At 44.8% G+C, this 17,039-nt stretch overlaps 1 protein-coding gene across 1 annotated transcript in view; it reads right to left on the bottom strand.

Moving 5' to 3' along the window:
- The window catches only part of tnrc18 (trinucleotide repeat containing 18), a 52,678-nt gene that overhangs the window by 17,761 nt on the left and 17,878 nt on the right, over positions 1-17,039 (bottom strand). Inside the window, 16 exon segments of the mRNA XM_061750330.1 lie at positions 1,316-1,495; positions 4,427-4,505; positions 4,508-4,653; positions 5,525-5,831; positions 5,909-6,104; positions 6,210-6,323; positions 6,402-6,535; positions 6,612-6,757; positions 6,945-7,871; positions 8,010-8,409; positions 9,579-9,763; positions 10,008-10,154; positions 10,996-11,210; positions 11,395-11,479; positions 14,462-16,222; positions 16,356-16,457. Of these exon segments, the coding sequence (XP_061606314.1) occupies positions 1,316-1,495; positions 4,427-4,505; positions 4,508-4,653; positions 5,525-5,831; positions 5,909-6,104; positions 6,210-6,323; positions 6,402-6,535; positions 6,612-6,757; positions 6,945-7,871; positions 8,010-8,409; positions 9,579-9,763; positions 10,008-10,154; positions 10,996-11,210; positions 11,395-11,479; positions 14,462-16,222; positions 16,356-16,457 (5,124 nt within the window).

The following is a 17,039-nucleotide window of genomic DNA, read 5'->3' as shown; positions in this document are numbered from 1 at the left end:
GTGACAAAATAAACAGCTTGAAGCATGCATGCTTTGCCTCTTATTTGGAGAAATGTGTGAGTGAGAGAGTGAGAACAGCCACTAAGGCAGACTTTAAAAAGTGTGTTTTATTTAAGTTTAAATGTGTTTAAAGTGTGTGGAAGGTGTAGAACTATATAGCCTATAAACAAATCACATGGTCTCTTTATTGCGGTTTTTCACCTAGCAACACTGTATTTCTGTATTTTGACACTGCTAAACGGGTACAGTCAAACCTCGGTTCACGAACAAATCAGTTAACGAGCAAGATTTTCAAATAAATCTTCCTTCGATTCACTTATGTTTCAATTTGCAAACAGTCACAGGATCCAATGCTCAGTTTCTGCCTTCTCTTGCACAACGTAAACATTGTTCGCTTCGTGTGTCACCTATTTTAGGTATCTTTTGTTTTTTTTACTGTAAATTAGCCATCAGTATGGCTCCCCAAAAACTGAAAACTGCAAGTGCCTAATGCAATACTGTTGGGGGGGGGAAGAATGAAATAAAATCTTAAAAAGATGAGAATCGTGTTTGTGCTTATAATCTCACTACAGTTTGGTTTAGTGAAATATACCAGCTGTACTATTTTCAAGTACAAAGAGGCAATAAGGCAGCTGCTGTGGCTAAAGGAGTGACTGTTTTAATGACGCAAGAAATTAATGTTAATGTGTAAAAATGAAAAGGAGCTTGCTGGTGATAGGGCAGATTAATTCTATTTCCAATCATTGGAAATCAATTGGGAAAAACCTATAAAAAAATGTAATTCAGGTGTCGAGGTTTGACTGTATTCATTTTTACTTTGCAGTGGTGTATATACAGTAACTGCACTACATCATACTCACAGCTGCTTCCAATGTTTTGGACACAGGTCAGCATTATTATTTAGAATTGTTTTTTTTTTAAAGTTCTTGTATTGGATCTCATTAGATGGCGCATATGGTCATAATGTTGTGGTCGGTCAGTGTAAAGTCATGCAAATGTGTTGGATTCTCTGCAATCACTAATTACTATTGATTACATCTAAACAGATGCATAATTCAAGACTAAAACATTACAGTCACCGCAACGTGACAATTGGAAATGAATTAATATTTAACAACACTGCCAAACCGCAGTGCTGAAAAAACACTCAGGCAGATAAACCTGCTCAACCACAAAAAGCACAATCAGAGGAACCATCACATCGGTTAGCCTTTTGTTCACACAGCAGATAACTGATAACCTTTTTCTTTTTGAGCAACAAAACGATCCACATCGACCCACGCTGCAACTCTGCTTTTGTGTGTTGTGTTTTTACCCAGAGTGCTTGGCCGGCTGTGGTATTTGCCATCAGGGAGAAGGCTCAAAGGGGCGGAGCTGACAGGGAGAGCGCTCGCTGCGAACCTGGCCAACAGGCCCAGGCCGCTTTCCTCGCAGCCCCCGTCTTCCGAATCGGACTCCTTGTTGTAGTCATCTTCGTAATCGTCATCCGAAGATTCTGTTTCGGAAAAGACATTTTGCTCAGAGATGGATGTGACGGTGCTCACAGAGCAAGAAAACAAAACAAAGAAAAACACCTCTCGTTGATAAGACTCGATACGCAAAAGCTGAATTTTGTGAACTGCTTGAAATGACACAGCAGCCTGGACTGAATAAACACACACACACACACACACACACACACTCTCACTCGTTCACGCGTACATGTTGGCGAATGGAACCCACAGTGCAAACAGAGCAACACCATCCAAGAGCGTGTATGCTGTGCAATCAAAATTCTGCTACACACACGAACTCACAGCATACGTGCATTTAGCGAGACATACCATTTACTGTACATCCACACACACAATGGCAAAGACCATGTGACCTCTGACCTATACATTACTGCACATTATTTAAAAGCCCTTAAGGGAATATAAAAACAGCAGGAATCCACTTCCCCCTTCAACGGTGACAAGACATTGCAGCAAACAAACAAAACGTGCGCGCACACACATACACATTCGCACAGATATTGAAGCATACTGCTGGTTAGCGGTGTGTTGCTGGTAGTAAGCAGTTAGGTCCAACAGATGAGCAGGAGGAAAGTTTCCTCAGGGGGTTAGAGTGTTAACACTGGGGTGGATGCACAGTACAGGAGAGTAGCCAGAAAATAACAATCCAATACAAGAGCGGTATCAAATATTCTGCCTTGACAAGGATAATGTTCAGTTTTGATTGACTGATATTTACTGTGGTTGCAGATTGCATTGGTATACAACTGTACTGCATCATAATGAGAACTGTTCCTATACGGGTTTCTTTGACTCATGTCCCTAATTGAGGTAACCAAAATATTCGACCCTGCTCTCATTGTTACATTATCATATTTGTAAATGCATAGTATTTTGAGCCAGCTCTTGTTTTGCATATAATTATAATTTGCACGTGGTCATACATTTTGTGGCTGGTTGGTGTACACAGTGTTCATCGTGATTCAAATTGACCAGCTACTGTATGAAACGTGTGTGTGTTAAACCACTTGAGGTCAACGCTGTTGTCTGTGCGATACTGTCAAAACATGGAAGCAGATTTTAAAATGAATTTTCCAGCGTCAGTAGATCTAGGAAGCAGATGTGGTGCATAAGTGGTACTGTGAATCCGCTGTGTGTTAACAGCCGCGGGCAGACAACAGAGGACAAGGCAGGCACTGAGAGGACAGCCCTGTGAGGCCCCTTGCTTTCCATTTCGTACAAAGTTTGAGTAACCATGGTAACAGCCTTCATGCCAGCTCGACATCGCGAGCGTAGCTTTTAATGTCTACAAGCCATCCCGTGACAGAAATAGGTAGAAAGGGTGCAACCATGGCTCTCGAGAAAAACGCTCGAATTTGTCAGTGGCAATATTACAAAATAAAAATCAGGTTGAAGTTAATATTCTGTGAATGAATTTTTAATTTCAGCATTACAGGAAGCAGTCTGAGCATTCTTTCAATAACCTTGATATCCATCTTAAAGTCCATGTGTTCTTTGTCCTCACTAATCAAACACTTCAGCACACTAGGAGAACGACTCTCTTACTAGTACGTTTTGTCCTACTGGTATGCAATTAAACCTCACTAGCGAACACTGCTGCTGCACAATAAACAAAACTAGGCTGAACTAGTAGGCATGCATCACACACTAGTAGCCTCCTGGACCCAACTAGTACCATCAAAATACCCACTTGTAGTTTTGCCAAACTAGATACATGTAGTTGTCCTACTAGTGAGGACAGCGATAACTAGTACAGACCTTAAGCTGGATATAGAGGATTTTGAATAAATGCTGAAACGGCTTTCCATATAGCATTGTCCATGTTAGCGGTGGAGAAAATAGAGGGGCACGTCCTACTTACAGAGCAGGTGACAGGGGTGTGGCCTCAGGCAGGGCAGGGCGGGGCAGCACGGCGGCGAGAGTGCACCCTAGCCTTAGCGCAGCCACGCCTTAGCACAGTCTAGCTTAAGCCACGCTTTAGCTACGGCATAGACTAGCTGTGGCGAGGGAGCGATCAGGCTTAAGGCTGAGCAAGTCCTTGCCAAACTTCTGTAATGTCGTAGTAGCGGCAGCAGCAGCAGCACAAGCACGTGGAACAGGCAGAGAGACACTCAAAAGCATCACGGGTAAGACAATTTGGGGTGGAGGGAGGGAAGGTGGCCGACAGTGCTAAGAGGTTGACAGCAAAGTAAATGGGCGAAAGTGTTATTGGAAGGTTTAGTTGACAGACAAGGAGCTCTTTTGTCCAAATATCCCATACGTCTAACTGGTGGCATCATCTGGATCAATGTAACACATTCATTTAGACGATGAAGCTACCACAATAGATTTGGAAAAACTAATAAATGTCTTTGCAACCTGAAACTGAGCGGTCTTTCCAACCTTTCCTGGGCCAAACTGAGGGATATTGGACAAACAGAAGGCTCTGGGAGGACATGTGAAGCTGCAATTGGACAAAATGACAAGACAGACGGACAAGACAGATGAAGCCAACACAAGGACCACAGCTTTTCGCTTTCCATACTATTCAAGTCCAAACCTTTAATAAAGCTTTATAGGTACCAAACTGCAATACAACTTTATGAAAACAAATCTCACAGTTCACACAATGATTCAATTCAATGTACAAATTCTACAAAATGCTTTGCAATCCAGGCAATAAAAACACCATAGAAATATGTAAACTCTTTAAAAAAACAAAACAAAACAAAAAAACAAAAACAAAGGCAACTTTGCAGAGAAACCAGCAGCAAGAGAGAGGTAGGGATGGTCAAGCTAAAGCACAGTCTGGGGGGGTGGGGGGTGGGGGGAAGCTGCCTTAGCAAAGGGGCAAACAAAGACAAGCTGTGACAAGACTCAACAGAGGTTTCGTCTGACTTAAGAGTGCGGGGTTCTAAGACGGGGTCAGTAACCTTGATCGAACGAGTCGTCGGACGAGCTCAGACCCGCTTCCTCCAGCAGCAGGGATAAGTGCTTGTGTTTCTTCTTTTCTTCTTCTTCTTCTGCGACTTGGCACTGCACAGCACGTTGGTTGGCGACAACGCAGCTTGTCTCTTCCGGGTCAGGTTTCCGTGAGACCGTGTCCCTGAGAGAGAGGGCCAGCCCCCTCTTGCAGAATTTTGACCCTCAGAATCAGAGTCTGGTACAAGGACACGGTGGTCAATAGTTTAGTCAACAATAACAAAAATTGGGAGGTACTGTGCAAAATAATATTGGGTTCCCATTACATGTGTTGTTTTAGCAATGCTATAATGAACATATAAAATGGTACCTTGACTTACAAGTTGAATTCATTCTGTGGCAAAGCTCGTAACTCCCTTTACTCATAACAAATACATTTCCACATTGAAATTGCTTCAAATGTCATTAATCCATTCCAGCCCTCCCAAAAACATTGTAGTTTAGTTTTTAATTGAGACAAACTTCACTGTATGTTACGAAAACATTGTTCAGATCCTAAATAAAATGTTGGCCTGATCGCTACAAAGTTTTCTGCAAATCAGTTTGGTATTTGTTGGGTATTCTTGCTAACTGTATTTGTCTGTACTATTGTTGTTGTTTTACCATAACTGCTCTGCAAAAGTTATTTAAAACAACCAAGCTAGTGGTGACCTTTTACACAGTATTGTACACACCCCATACAGCTACAGTATTTTTAATTAGCTAAAAATAATTATCTTAAGCTCAAAATTTCAATTGACATACACTAGGAATTTTAACATTTTTAAACATTGAACTATTACAAATGGACTTTAACCACAATCACATAGCACAAAGTTTGGGAACTCATGGTGACTAATGTAATGGAGAATGACTTCTGTTTCTAAAAATGACTTGAACGTAACAATGTTTAATCTTAAAAGAATAGGACTTGTGTTGATGTGTGGAGGCCTAAAACCACCTAGAATGTGAACAGTTCTGAAATCTTTCCGACTAAAAAGTATTTTTCAGCTCTCTCGGACTCCCAATTAAACATTACTTAGAAGTTTGTTTATGAAGTAGGTACTCACTGTTAGAGCAGCTGCTGAGCTCTAATCTCATTGGGGAGAAAAAAGCAGTCTTCTTCTGACCTTTCACCTTCCGTATGGCCTCTGATGCCTTTGCCGCCAACTTGTGTTTGCCTTTAGACGACGTATGGATGGTTCGCTCCTTCGATTGGCTGTCCGCGGTCTTGCCCCTTGGCCACTCTCCTTTAAAGCTGGAAGCAATTTTGCGAGATGCGCCCATGGAGTCGAGCCGCGAGAGCGAAAGCGCTCTGTTGAGGTCGGACGCTAGCTGCTCCTGCTCACACACGTGGCCACGTTTCACCTTTGGCCCCTGAGAACGGCACGGGCACATCATTAATCAGAGGGGAATGGAATAGGCCAGTTTGGGAATATAAAAACAATACGCACTTGCAAGCTGGTTACCTCTAAAACATGACTGCTGGGTGCATCCTGGTCTTTCCAGCCCTTGCTCTTTTTCTTCTTTTTTATCTTCGCGCCGAAACTTCCCATCTCCGTCTCCTCATCTTCTTTGGACACCCGAAACTTTTTTCTGTGTCCTTCCCCAGTTTCAGAGTCCTCCGAGTATTGCACTGTCCTACCCACCCTGAGACAAGGGAATATTTTTACGTTAGGACGCACTTAAAACTGCAAAATGGGTCAAATCTGCCATGTTGTGATTTATAGATACACCTAGGTGGGCCACACTCACTTTGCAGGCCTGCAGTCCAGTTTGGGAGGTGTGGACAAGTGTTTTCTCTTCCTGGGTCGACCTCTGCCTCGCCTAGTTAAAGCCCGCCTATCGTCGTCCTGCTGCTGCCGCTCGCTGACGTGACGAGAAGAGTTAAAGGTGTGTGTATGCACGAGTGATGTGGCAGCATTGGCATGTGTAGTGTGCACTCACTGCTTCTCTCTGCGTCTCTGCAGCTTGCTCATCTCTCTCTGCTTTTCTTTGTACGTTTTCTGCAGCTCAGCGAGGCGAATGCGATATTCCACCTCCACCGCGTCCAACATGTCCATGGACATTTTGCTATAGAGCTGCAGGGAAGAGAGACAAAAAAAGTTGAGGCCTTTCCACTTTTTCCTTTGTTGATGGATATATTTATCTTCATACCGGCTCCTCCTTCCTCTGCCTCCAGCTGTACTTCCTGTTGGGATCGAGTGTTCTGGGCAGATCAATGTGGGACTGTTTCTCTATGGCCTCGAGTAGAATCTGTCTGCTTGCCTCAAGAAGACAATCCAAACCCTCAATTGCCAAATCTAAATGGGATGCAGAGAAGAGAAAAGACGCAGGGTAGATTTTTATCAGTACCTAAATACAACATTTTCATTTTGCAAGGTTTTAGTGCATTTAAGGTTCAACCTTAAATTCCACCAGAAAATTCCAAGCTTTTGGTGAGTAGTCTATATTATCCTCAATCCTTTTGTTTTCAAAAAGCCTCCTCACCCTGCTCCATGCTGATGTTCTCCATTTCCCGCTGGGCCATTTGGCTGAGCAGAGCCATGCCTTCCAGCGCCACTATCTCCAGAGGACCAGCGCTGCTGCAGTCTGCAGAGTTTTCAGTCGGCTGGATGAGCGTTGTCGTCGTCTGGCTGAGGGCGTATGGCTGAGACATTTCACTGGCTGTGAGCAGAGCAAGCATCCCCGCCATGGGATCTTCAGAACCAACGATCTGAGCGAGTGGTGACTCGGAGGTGGCAGGGATTTTGCTGTTTTCCTTCCGACTTGGAGTGTGTTGCTTTGGAGTAGGTGGTTGTTGGGATTCACATATAGCATTGGTGCCTGGCTTAGTGGATTGCTGGCTGTCCAGATCTGCTGTGATGGAGGGTGGATATTGCATTTGCTCTGGATCCTTGTAAACCACTGCTTCAGGCTCAGCTCCATCGAGTGGCAAAGAATATGCTTCCTGACACCGATATGATTGCACCTCTGTTTTGATTTGTCCTTCCTTTTCTTCTAGCCTGGCTTCATCCACTCTCTGGCTCTGCTGCGGTGGAGGACTAGGAAGCTGTAGAGGTATCGGCTGAAGGTTCAGCGAGCCCCCTTCGTCCTGTCTATTCTGTCGAGCTCCCACCGGACTGCAGCTACGCAGGAGAGGAACCAGTGGTTCTGGCGTCAAATCCGACTGATGCTTTTCCACGACAGGTTCCTGTTTCAGGAATGACTCATTCTTTGTTTTCAGTTGTTGCCGTTTGATGTCAGCATCCGGCAGCCTTGAATGGAGGTGGGCTGAGGGCAAGGAGGAGGTACTCATGTCCAAAGAGTGGCAGTGGTGCCGGGGAAGACATTCTGTGTTTGCTGCGATATGATAAGTTGGGACAGGCGCACCGAAAGGAGTAGTGGTCGACTGGTAAGGGTAACCAGGTGAGATTTCTGTAACCAGTAAGAAAAAATAGCACGTTAGTAAAGTTAAAAAAAAAAAAAAAAAAACAGCCTCACGCGCCCAGCAAAATATTGGCATTCTGAAGGAAAAGGTCCATGACATAACTAAACTGTAACTTAATGACTCACCTGAGTAGATTCCTTGAAAAGCAGCCTTATGGCCATCTCTTCGCTCCCCCCTTTCCGCCCGTCCCTCATCAGCAGACTCGTGTTTCAGTAGGAGTGGTGAAGCTGGAGGTGGCGAGGCCGAACACGGGGAGGGTGCGTGTGGCAGGGGCGCGGGCTGGTGAGACAACACTCTCTGCCTCGCTTCCTCTGACTTGAGGTTGATCACTGGCGAGGACAGTAGTGGCAGGAGGGCGAGGGAGGACGTTGAAGGTGTCGGTGAGCGAGAAGAAGGGGGAGGCTTGCGGGGCTGGAGGACAGGCGAGGGCGAAGATGTTGAGGTTGGCCGGGGTTTGGGTTCGGCATTCTGCTTGTCTGCTTTGTCATCAGTGTCTGGCAGGTGCTCGCTGGCCTTTAAATGCTCCTAAAAGCATATGATGAACTGCTTATAAATGTGTTGATTGACAGCTTTCCAAACATATTAGGTGATATTCTAATCATGAGTCTCTCAGCAAGTCTCCTTTGTTTTGACTTGACAGACATACAAGCCAGTAATAGCACCGTCTTTCTCTTTCAATCGATAGTACACGTACACATTTCTATCAAATCTCTTTTTTACCTATTAATCTGCTCACTCTGGGTCTAATTTACAAAGGACCCATTTAGCAGGTGCTAAATTTTGTGTTCACACTAACAGATTGAGTGAGCTGTCGGTGGGCGTGTTGCACATGAACAACTGAGATTGCGACCTTTTACTAAGAGCCCCAAATAGCAGGTTCTAAATTGCATATTCACTCACTCTAATAAAAGATGGCACGCGCTAATGGCAACAGGTGTAAAATCGATGGAGGCCACCTTATTTTAAAGAGGGTTTTGTGCCTTAAGTACCTCTGATGGTTTTTACCATGGAGAATTTTCAGAGACCATCGCAAGCGGAAAATTAAGTTTGAAGTGTTGGAATTGGAAGTGTTAGCATGGACGTCAAACAAACGGTTAGAACAAAAATAATAATTTTGGGAAGCCAGCCACTACATCAAAAATACATTTTGTTTGACATGCCCCGAGTGCATGCAAATTGGATGTACCTGCCCATCCTGTGTAACAATGCGTTTAAAACTTGGGACAGCACATCCAAAAAAATGCTCTAATAGAGGGCACCACTAATTGTCACAGTGCACTGAAATGATGCAGATGCTCTTAAATGCAGAGTTGAAGGGAGTTTTGTCATAGGTGAGCTCCAAAATTGCACTGCAGAACAGACCATATGTCACAATATTTTTTTGTTTCTGGCATTTCAAAAATGTTTACACAAGCATAAAAGTTCTCGGTGCTGCCGCTCATTTTGCCTATATTGCAATTCCTCTCAGGTTTAATGCACCACATTGCATGTGCTGAATTATCCTCCTCCCAGAAGACAAGAAATGAACTCCCCAGCAATATTGACCTTTTGGCAGGCGCAATCCTAGTGCGCCCAAGTTAGTAGATCAGCTTCCACCTCTGTTTGCATGAACAATCAAGTTTATTCCCTTTTTTGCACATGCAAAACTTAGTAAATCAGACCCACTGTGTTTTGAGAGCACAAATAGCACTTACAACTAGCTGCGCATTCCTCTGCAGCTCCAGAACCTGCGCCGTATGCTGCTGGATCATGAGCAGCTCCTGTTGTCGGAGCATCTGCTGCTGGGAGATGAGCTGGAGATGGGCTGCATGCTGCAGGGATGTGCCCGTACCGTATACCCCAGGCCACACAGGGGGCCCACGCTCCAATAAGTCTCCTCCTGCTCGCAATGAAAGGGCGACGACAGGAATATTTAAACATACGTTTTACACAGCAGTCTGTTGTAGCAACAAATATAAAATCAAAATGTATTATTGAATTGATGGCATTGTTATATCCAACTTTTACACTGATTGGATTATTCTCAGTGCGTTGTACTGTATAGTAACAACAATTTTAACCATATTATCATTGTCAGACATTACAAGAATAAAAGTGAGAGAAATAGAGAAAGGCTTTTATACCGTAATGGGGCAGGTGTTCTGTCGGGATGACTATAAGCTTTCCAGTCTGTGAGTCTCTGACAAACTGGTAGGGAGGTGGTATGGAGCCTGGCAGGGATGGTGGGTAGCCAGGGGGAAGCGTCTGGTGAAGGGAGGGCGAGCTCAAGCCTGACAAAATGCAGGTGGCAGGGTGCATATTGGTGGGAAGTGGATAAAGGGCAGACAGAGGAGGGAAAACCAAAGAGACAAGGACAAACATTTTCCTAACAAAGCTCAAAAGTAACATTTGGACGTCATGTTTTTTCCATCCATTATGTATACCCACTTTGAGGACGTAACGAGAGTTATATCAGGGGGCTCACACTGAATTTAGCTCCTTCTGAGAGGATCGTGTTTTTCTTCCTCAAGTGTCTAGACTGGGATGACCCTTGGGGAGCTCTGTACGCCTGGCATGTGTTTTCTGTGTACAGTTAAAAATGTGTGAGTGATGACGCGGTTATTTCTGGACTGGGAATGAGGCATAGGTCTGGAATGTCCTGCAAAGTTCAGGAATGTCTGCGGCACTTGACCCCGGGAGGCTACTGCTGGTGCACCAACCACTTGAGAGAAAGCTAACACTTCCCTCTGTTACTACACCAATCAAAGACTGCTACGCAACCACATGTAGAATTTCACAAGCATGCCGTATAGTAGTGTTAACGTGAGTTAGACTGTCCTTAGCACCAGGTTGAAAAATTCAGATGTCAAAGAGGGCAGCATAGAGGTCATCCGAAAAGGGATACGGTGGCCTATTTAACACACAGAATGCTGCACCTGCACACATCTGGCAGTGGGGCCCCGTTTACATATAAAACAGAAGCTCACGCTGCTTTACTAGTATTGTTTTACAATGCATCAGCGAATAAAGTAATTTATATGAAGGATCACTTTTGTTTGCAATGCATTTATCAAATCAGATCATCAGGACAAATGTGTAACAACCAATAAAATAATTTGTCTATCCATATACCGTATGGCGAGCTGGAGAGCCAAACTGGAGGGGCTCCAGGGCGAGGCAGCCAGGGGTGAGAGGTCAGAGTTGAGGGGTCAGGATGCCATCGCCCCGCCCCTCCAGTCACCATAAGGTTGGGGGTCATGAGGCTGGTTGTCATCATACTGGGCGTCAAGCTGCTTGAAAGCAGGGGAGGGTGCAACTGGGTGAAGTCGGACAGCTCTTTGGGGTCTCTGCAAAAATAAATAAATAGATAAACAAGGAGCAAACTGCATAGACAACACAATGTAACTGATGCATGTAACAGTTATACAAGGTTATACGCCTGATTTGGAAAAATAAATGTCCAGACTTGGAGCCTATTTCAATCATCAGTTAAATTAAAGACAGGCCATCACTGTTAAATGTCTGACTCACCTGAGCATTTTGTCATCACGTTCAAGTCGGCCTGCGAGCATTCGGTCTTCATGATGACGAACACGCTCTTCACCTCGTTCTTCATCTATGTTGACAACAGACAAGTCCAGTCATATAGTCTGGGTAAAAGGCGTCAGGAAATGATGAACAGGGTTGAGAAAATGTGTTTGGCCAACGCTCGACTTTAGTATATGATAGACTGCTGTATATCAAAACCTGGCTTCATTATAGAACACGACAACAAGGCAGTGGGCATGAGAGATTAATTAACTGCAGGTCAGTTGGTTGACCTAAATCTTACCGACCATTAAAACGCATCGTCACAGTGTTGACCTGACAGGATTCACACTATTTGATGTCTTGTAGCTTCCTGCTGCCTCTGCTCTATGACAACATGTCACACAGATCCTGCACAGTAGTCAGGCCTCAATTCAAATAAAGATACATTTTGAAGTCTTCCAGTGGTATATTAACACTGACTACACTTATACTATACATTATATATTATGTGGGACTCATCATGTGATCCCTTAATTAAGCAATCCACAATCAGGATAAATGCCTAACAACTTCAAAGCCCTGACCGTAATCCCCACAAATGTTCCTCTGGATGGATGGACAACAATTCCCAGAAACACGCAAAACCTTTTGAGAGTGTGGAAATTATAGGCCAATAATTTTGCGTCGATAGCCTGGTTCACATGGAGCCTTGTATTCTGATCCCAAACCGAATGAAAATGCGAATCTCAATGGGAATAAACGGGCCAAATCCGAATGGAATTTTATTCCGATTCACACGGGTGGAATATTCGTTTTCCCAAGCATATCAGAAATACATTTTTGTCTTGTGAACTGTGAATGGTGTCGGGCTGTGATCCGTCTTCACGTAAATGCGCGGTGACGTTATCATTTACGCACTTGAAAACAATGCGGCTTCCTACCAGAGCTGTTTTTATGACTTGTAACTTTGTTTTTAATCAAGCTGTTCCTTTAATAAAAGTGTAACAACAATCGTAACAACTGTGCTAAATGGATAAATGACCTCCATCTTGATAAATCGTGTGATGTTGACATCGATCTCCTCATGTCACATGTATGTAAAACGGCTCTTCTAATTGAATGTAGTGGCACATGTAAACACCAGATCCGAACAGATCACATCACATGGAAAACAGTTTACCTTTTACCTTCGATTGGAATGACAGAAATGAATGCATGTAAACCGGGCTAATGTAGCGTATTTCATATTACATTTACTGTACATGTGCAATTCTTATATACCACTATTCCATGGCACGTGTCCTTGAAAAATAATGTACGTATACATCTTCAGTAGCCTACTTCCTTCTACATTTGTGTTTTGATGGATTTGCCAACAAAAAAAATAGAATACTCAACTAAAATCTCTTTCAAAGTATCTGCAGCAACTTCAGCTAACAGCCCTAAATATTTTTTTACATATCGCAACAGTATACAATATACATTTATTACAGACAATACTACTACTGTTTCAACATAGTCTTTTCTAGTCTGTCGACCTCCACGGCTAATTAGCCGAGCGTCACAGTATATTAGTGGCTGTCTGGATGCACAGTGAACTTTAAACTTAAGTTGCTAAAGGTACAACAATTCACTGGGCAATGCCCTCGCTCTATCAAGGAAAGAATAAACATGAGGATCTCTTTGCACTCTAGCCCGCCATCCAGCCAAGCTGACTCAAGGTCCCCAAGGTACAAAGATGGAGAGCAAGGTTTTATACAACTGTGCTGGACCTTTCAGAGAGTGTGTGTGTGTGTGTGCGCGTGTGTGTGTGCGTAGGGACAAGGGACTTTAACCAACCCTGACATGCTCCGCAGGAAAGATTTCAAGACTGTTACCAAGGTTACAGGGAGCCTGCCCCACATGCTATCCTCCTCTGTGCATCACAAAGCCAGTGATTAGCCACCACCTTTTCTCCCTTGCTCACCACCCTAATACTCTCTTCTTTGCATCCCACGAGAACTCTCTCGTCTCATCCATCTGCCGGTCTCATCACAACAGTGCTGCCCATTTCCATTCCTGCATCCACAACTCCTTCTGTTTGTATTTTTCCATAGCAAATCCTCAGCTGTTTGTTAAGAGGTTCTTTTAGACAGGGGGCTATTTGAGAAATCAGTCATCCCCAGCAAAGAATAGACTAAAGCCCCTACGAGGAATGGACGTGCATGCACAACCACAGCTAAGAAACACTCCACGAGTCATCTATTGTACCTCACAAAAACTCACAGTCTTTCACACATAAACAAAGTCCATCACTCTCGAAGCTCATCATTGCTTAGCAACAAACCAATGGTCTTATTGTCATTCAAGGCTTATTTGTAGCTTTTAGCTGCACTCTGTAATGCCATGTTTAATGTGGAGTGGGTGGAGGTGAGGCTGGGAACTGCAGGCAGCCCACAAGCTGCAGAAAAGAGTGCGGAGAGATGCGGGGGGAGGCCCTGAGGTGGGACAAGGAGGGAGTGCTTTGCCAAATAACTCAGAAGTAGAGACATTGAAGGAAATGAAAAGGGAGCACAGGATGAAAAAAAAACACTTGGAGCTGTGACAGACAGAAAAGAGACATTTGGATAGAGACAGAAAGGGTGCAGAAGGAGAGCCAACTGACTCGCCCCCAAAAAAAAAAAAAAAAAGCCTAACAACAAAATGCATCACATGACGCAATTAGTAATCTGGACAAAAAGATGTCCAATCACATTAGAGACATGAATGCCTTCAAGTCAAACAGAGCTGGGGAAATATGACTTTGAGCCAAAGAAAAATGAATCATTATTAATTCATAGAAACCAAAATGAGGGATCGTTTGCTCTTGGTTCAATTAACGAAGTAGATCTAAGTTCCCTGCAGTATCACTGGGAGGGAGCTACAAAGCAGCGTGTGATTTGAAAGTGCAAGGCGAAAGAAACTTGTAATATCTTACCAGACACTGTAAAATGTGTGATCTGAAGTGACTAATTGGCAATACAGAGGTATGGAAAAAGAATGCACCACAAATGATTTGGCACTCTCTCGCAGCAAAAACAATCGATACCTTTAATTGCTGTTGGCAGCAAGGCTCTCTGGGGGTCTGTGGATCCAGTGGTCTGTTTACTGCTGGTGCTCTCTCTCTGCCGGGCCACAGCAACAGCAATGCCAACTGGAGGGTGGCGCACCTCTCCCTCAATCTCTCGACCAAAGGAGCGGGCGCTGTCGGGCCGATCCTGCTCTCTTTTCAGCTGGGGAGGCACCCTCAATGACCCAGAAGTACTTGAACCAACAACTGACCTTTCTCTCTCTTTTTCACGCTCTCTCTCTCGAGCAGCTTCCATCCCAATACTAGCCAAACCTCCGAAGGGCCCTCGGGTGTCTGCGGTGAGTCTGGAGGAGGAGGCGGGCCCCTCAGCGGCAAAATTCCCACTGTATTTAATGAGACTCTGCATGGCTGACACCTCTGAAGGGCCAGCAGCTCTCTCCCCCCCAGTGGACACTCCTGGTCGGTAAAGGGCTGACGGGTCCAAGTAGAGTTTCTGACTGCCTTCCTCACCCGTGCGGCTCTGTCCATGCTCGGTGGGGTGTGTTTGCGGGGAATGCCTGTGTGAGTTAGAGTTACTGGTGGCCCGGTTCGTTGTGTGAGAGGAATGGGAATTTTGTTTGTGTGATGGTTGGCTGTGTGGCGAAGAGTGTGTGTGTGCGTGTCCGTGTTGGGCAGCGAGGGCAGCCATTTGACTGGTAGCATAGTTGGTCAAAGGACTGATGGAATTCCAATTTCTGTCCACCCCAGCCCGCTCTAAGCCCAGACGGCTTGAGTGTTTGGACATGTCCCGGACTTCTGGGCTAAACCTTGATTGATTGGAAGAGTGTGAGGAGTCCTGGCCTCGCTTGCCAATGGAACCATTGGAACAAATTACGGAACCTTCCTCTCGATGATTGCTTGGGTCGCCAGGCTGGGAGAGTCGAGGATGCTCTAACAAGCTCCTCTCAGGAAATCTATAACTTTCCCGTTCCAGCTCTTTATCATTCTCTCGCTCTCTGTCTCGGTCTCTTTCTCTTTCTCTGTCTCTGTCACCGTGCTTGTCGCGGGCCTGTGATGCGATCTGGATGGGGCCGACCCGCTCATCATAAACCTCCACAGAAGGTACATATGTCGGCGCGCTAACTCTTTGCTCCCTCGTGGACTCTCTGAGTGGGTGAGGGAGGGGCACAGCAGTGATGGAGGACTGCAGGGAAGCAGGAAGGGCGTAGGAGAAGTGGAGTGTCCCTGCTGGCGTGGAGTCATTCCTCCTTTGTCGTTCTGAGTGAGAGGCTGTCAGCAAATTTGCGTTACCGTTCGCGTGATGGTTGGATCTTGAGCCCACCTCCCCGTCCCGACTCCCTCGGTCCATTTCATGTCCAAGGAGCCTGCTCATGCCTCCGCTGCCACTTGGAGGGAATGAGGGGAGCGCAGGTGATGGCCTTGACCTGTGCTCCCCCGTGGAGGGCTGACAGCTTGGTTTTTGTTGATGGTGGTGAGGATGTAGGGACCATCCATCTCTCTCTGTGTCTCGTTCCCGCTCTCTCTCTCGCTCCTTATCCCCAGGTCGCCCCCGGCGGTCTTCCTCACTCCTCCCATCCAGCGTGAGGTCCACCACACTGTGTGGTCGCAGCTCCTCTCGTGATCGCTCTCGGTCTCTGTCCCGTTCTCCCCGATAGGACCTCTCTCTGCCCCCATCTCGGGATGCCTTTTGGGGCGGTGTTGAGCTGGACAGGGTGCTTTGAGGAGCAGATGGGGGGTGGAGGGGTAACTGGCTAATACCAGCTGGCAGGAAAAAGCCCTCTAAAAACAAAAAAGAAAAAAAAGAAAGCCAACTTCAAATACACACCTTTGGACATGAGGACAAGTTAGATGGTAGAGTGTATCTGCACCAGTCATACTGAGAGAGAGAAAAAAGGAAGACACAGTGACTGACCTTTATGAGAGTCATAAAGGTGATTTTGGGAGATTGAGGGAGGGTCCAAGTGCCCCAATGATAGGTAAGGGCTTGAATACAGGCTGCCAGGAAGTGGGTAGCCTAGAGACATAAACAGAAAACGTCATTCGATTACGTTTAGAAATATTACAACAGAACTGTAGCCTTTATTCATTTAATCCACTCAAGTCATTTAAATGATCATGTACACTGCGCCACATAAATAAGTTCACGCCAACAGATTTGTCAGAAGACCATAAGGTTCTTTTCGGATTTTCAGTTCTTTTCATTTTTTATGATATACATACATAGTAATATGGGTCACTGATTGCAAACTAGATTTGTCAATGTGCACGCACAGAAAGCAATTTTTCAACTCCTTCATTTAAAGTTGCAAAAATCAGTAGACACCAATTAAAGTCCACCAAAGCTAAATTTTATTTTGGAGAAAACTGTAATTCACAAGAATCACACCACAAAAGAATTTTTTTCTTGTGTCTTCTGAGAAATTTATTTAAAAAAAATACTTTTCAAAAGGGGAGAGTACTTTATTTTGAGCACTGAATATAAATTTTCCTTAACCATTTGAGGAATCTGGCCAACAGATTCATAAAAGGTCTACTAATAATCAGAGCAATAATAATAGCCTATTAGCATAATACAAGGGTCACTAGAATGTACAAC

This window comes from Phyllopteryx taeniolatus, chromosome 16 (assembly GCF_024500385.1).
Source record: "Phyllopteryx taeniolatus isolate TA_2022b chromosome 16, UOR_Ptae_1.2, whole genome shotgun sequence".
In the NCBI taxonomy this organism is placed as follows: Eukaryota; Metazoa; Chordata; class Actinopteri; order Syngnathiformes; family Syngnathidae; genus Phyllopteryx; species Phyllopteryx taeniolatus.
Note: the sequence above shows the minus strand (reverse complement) of the source record. Positions and strands in the feature narration are given on the sequence as shown.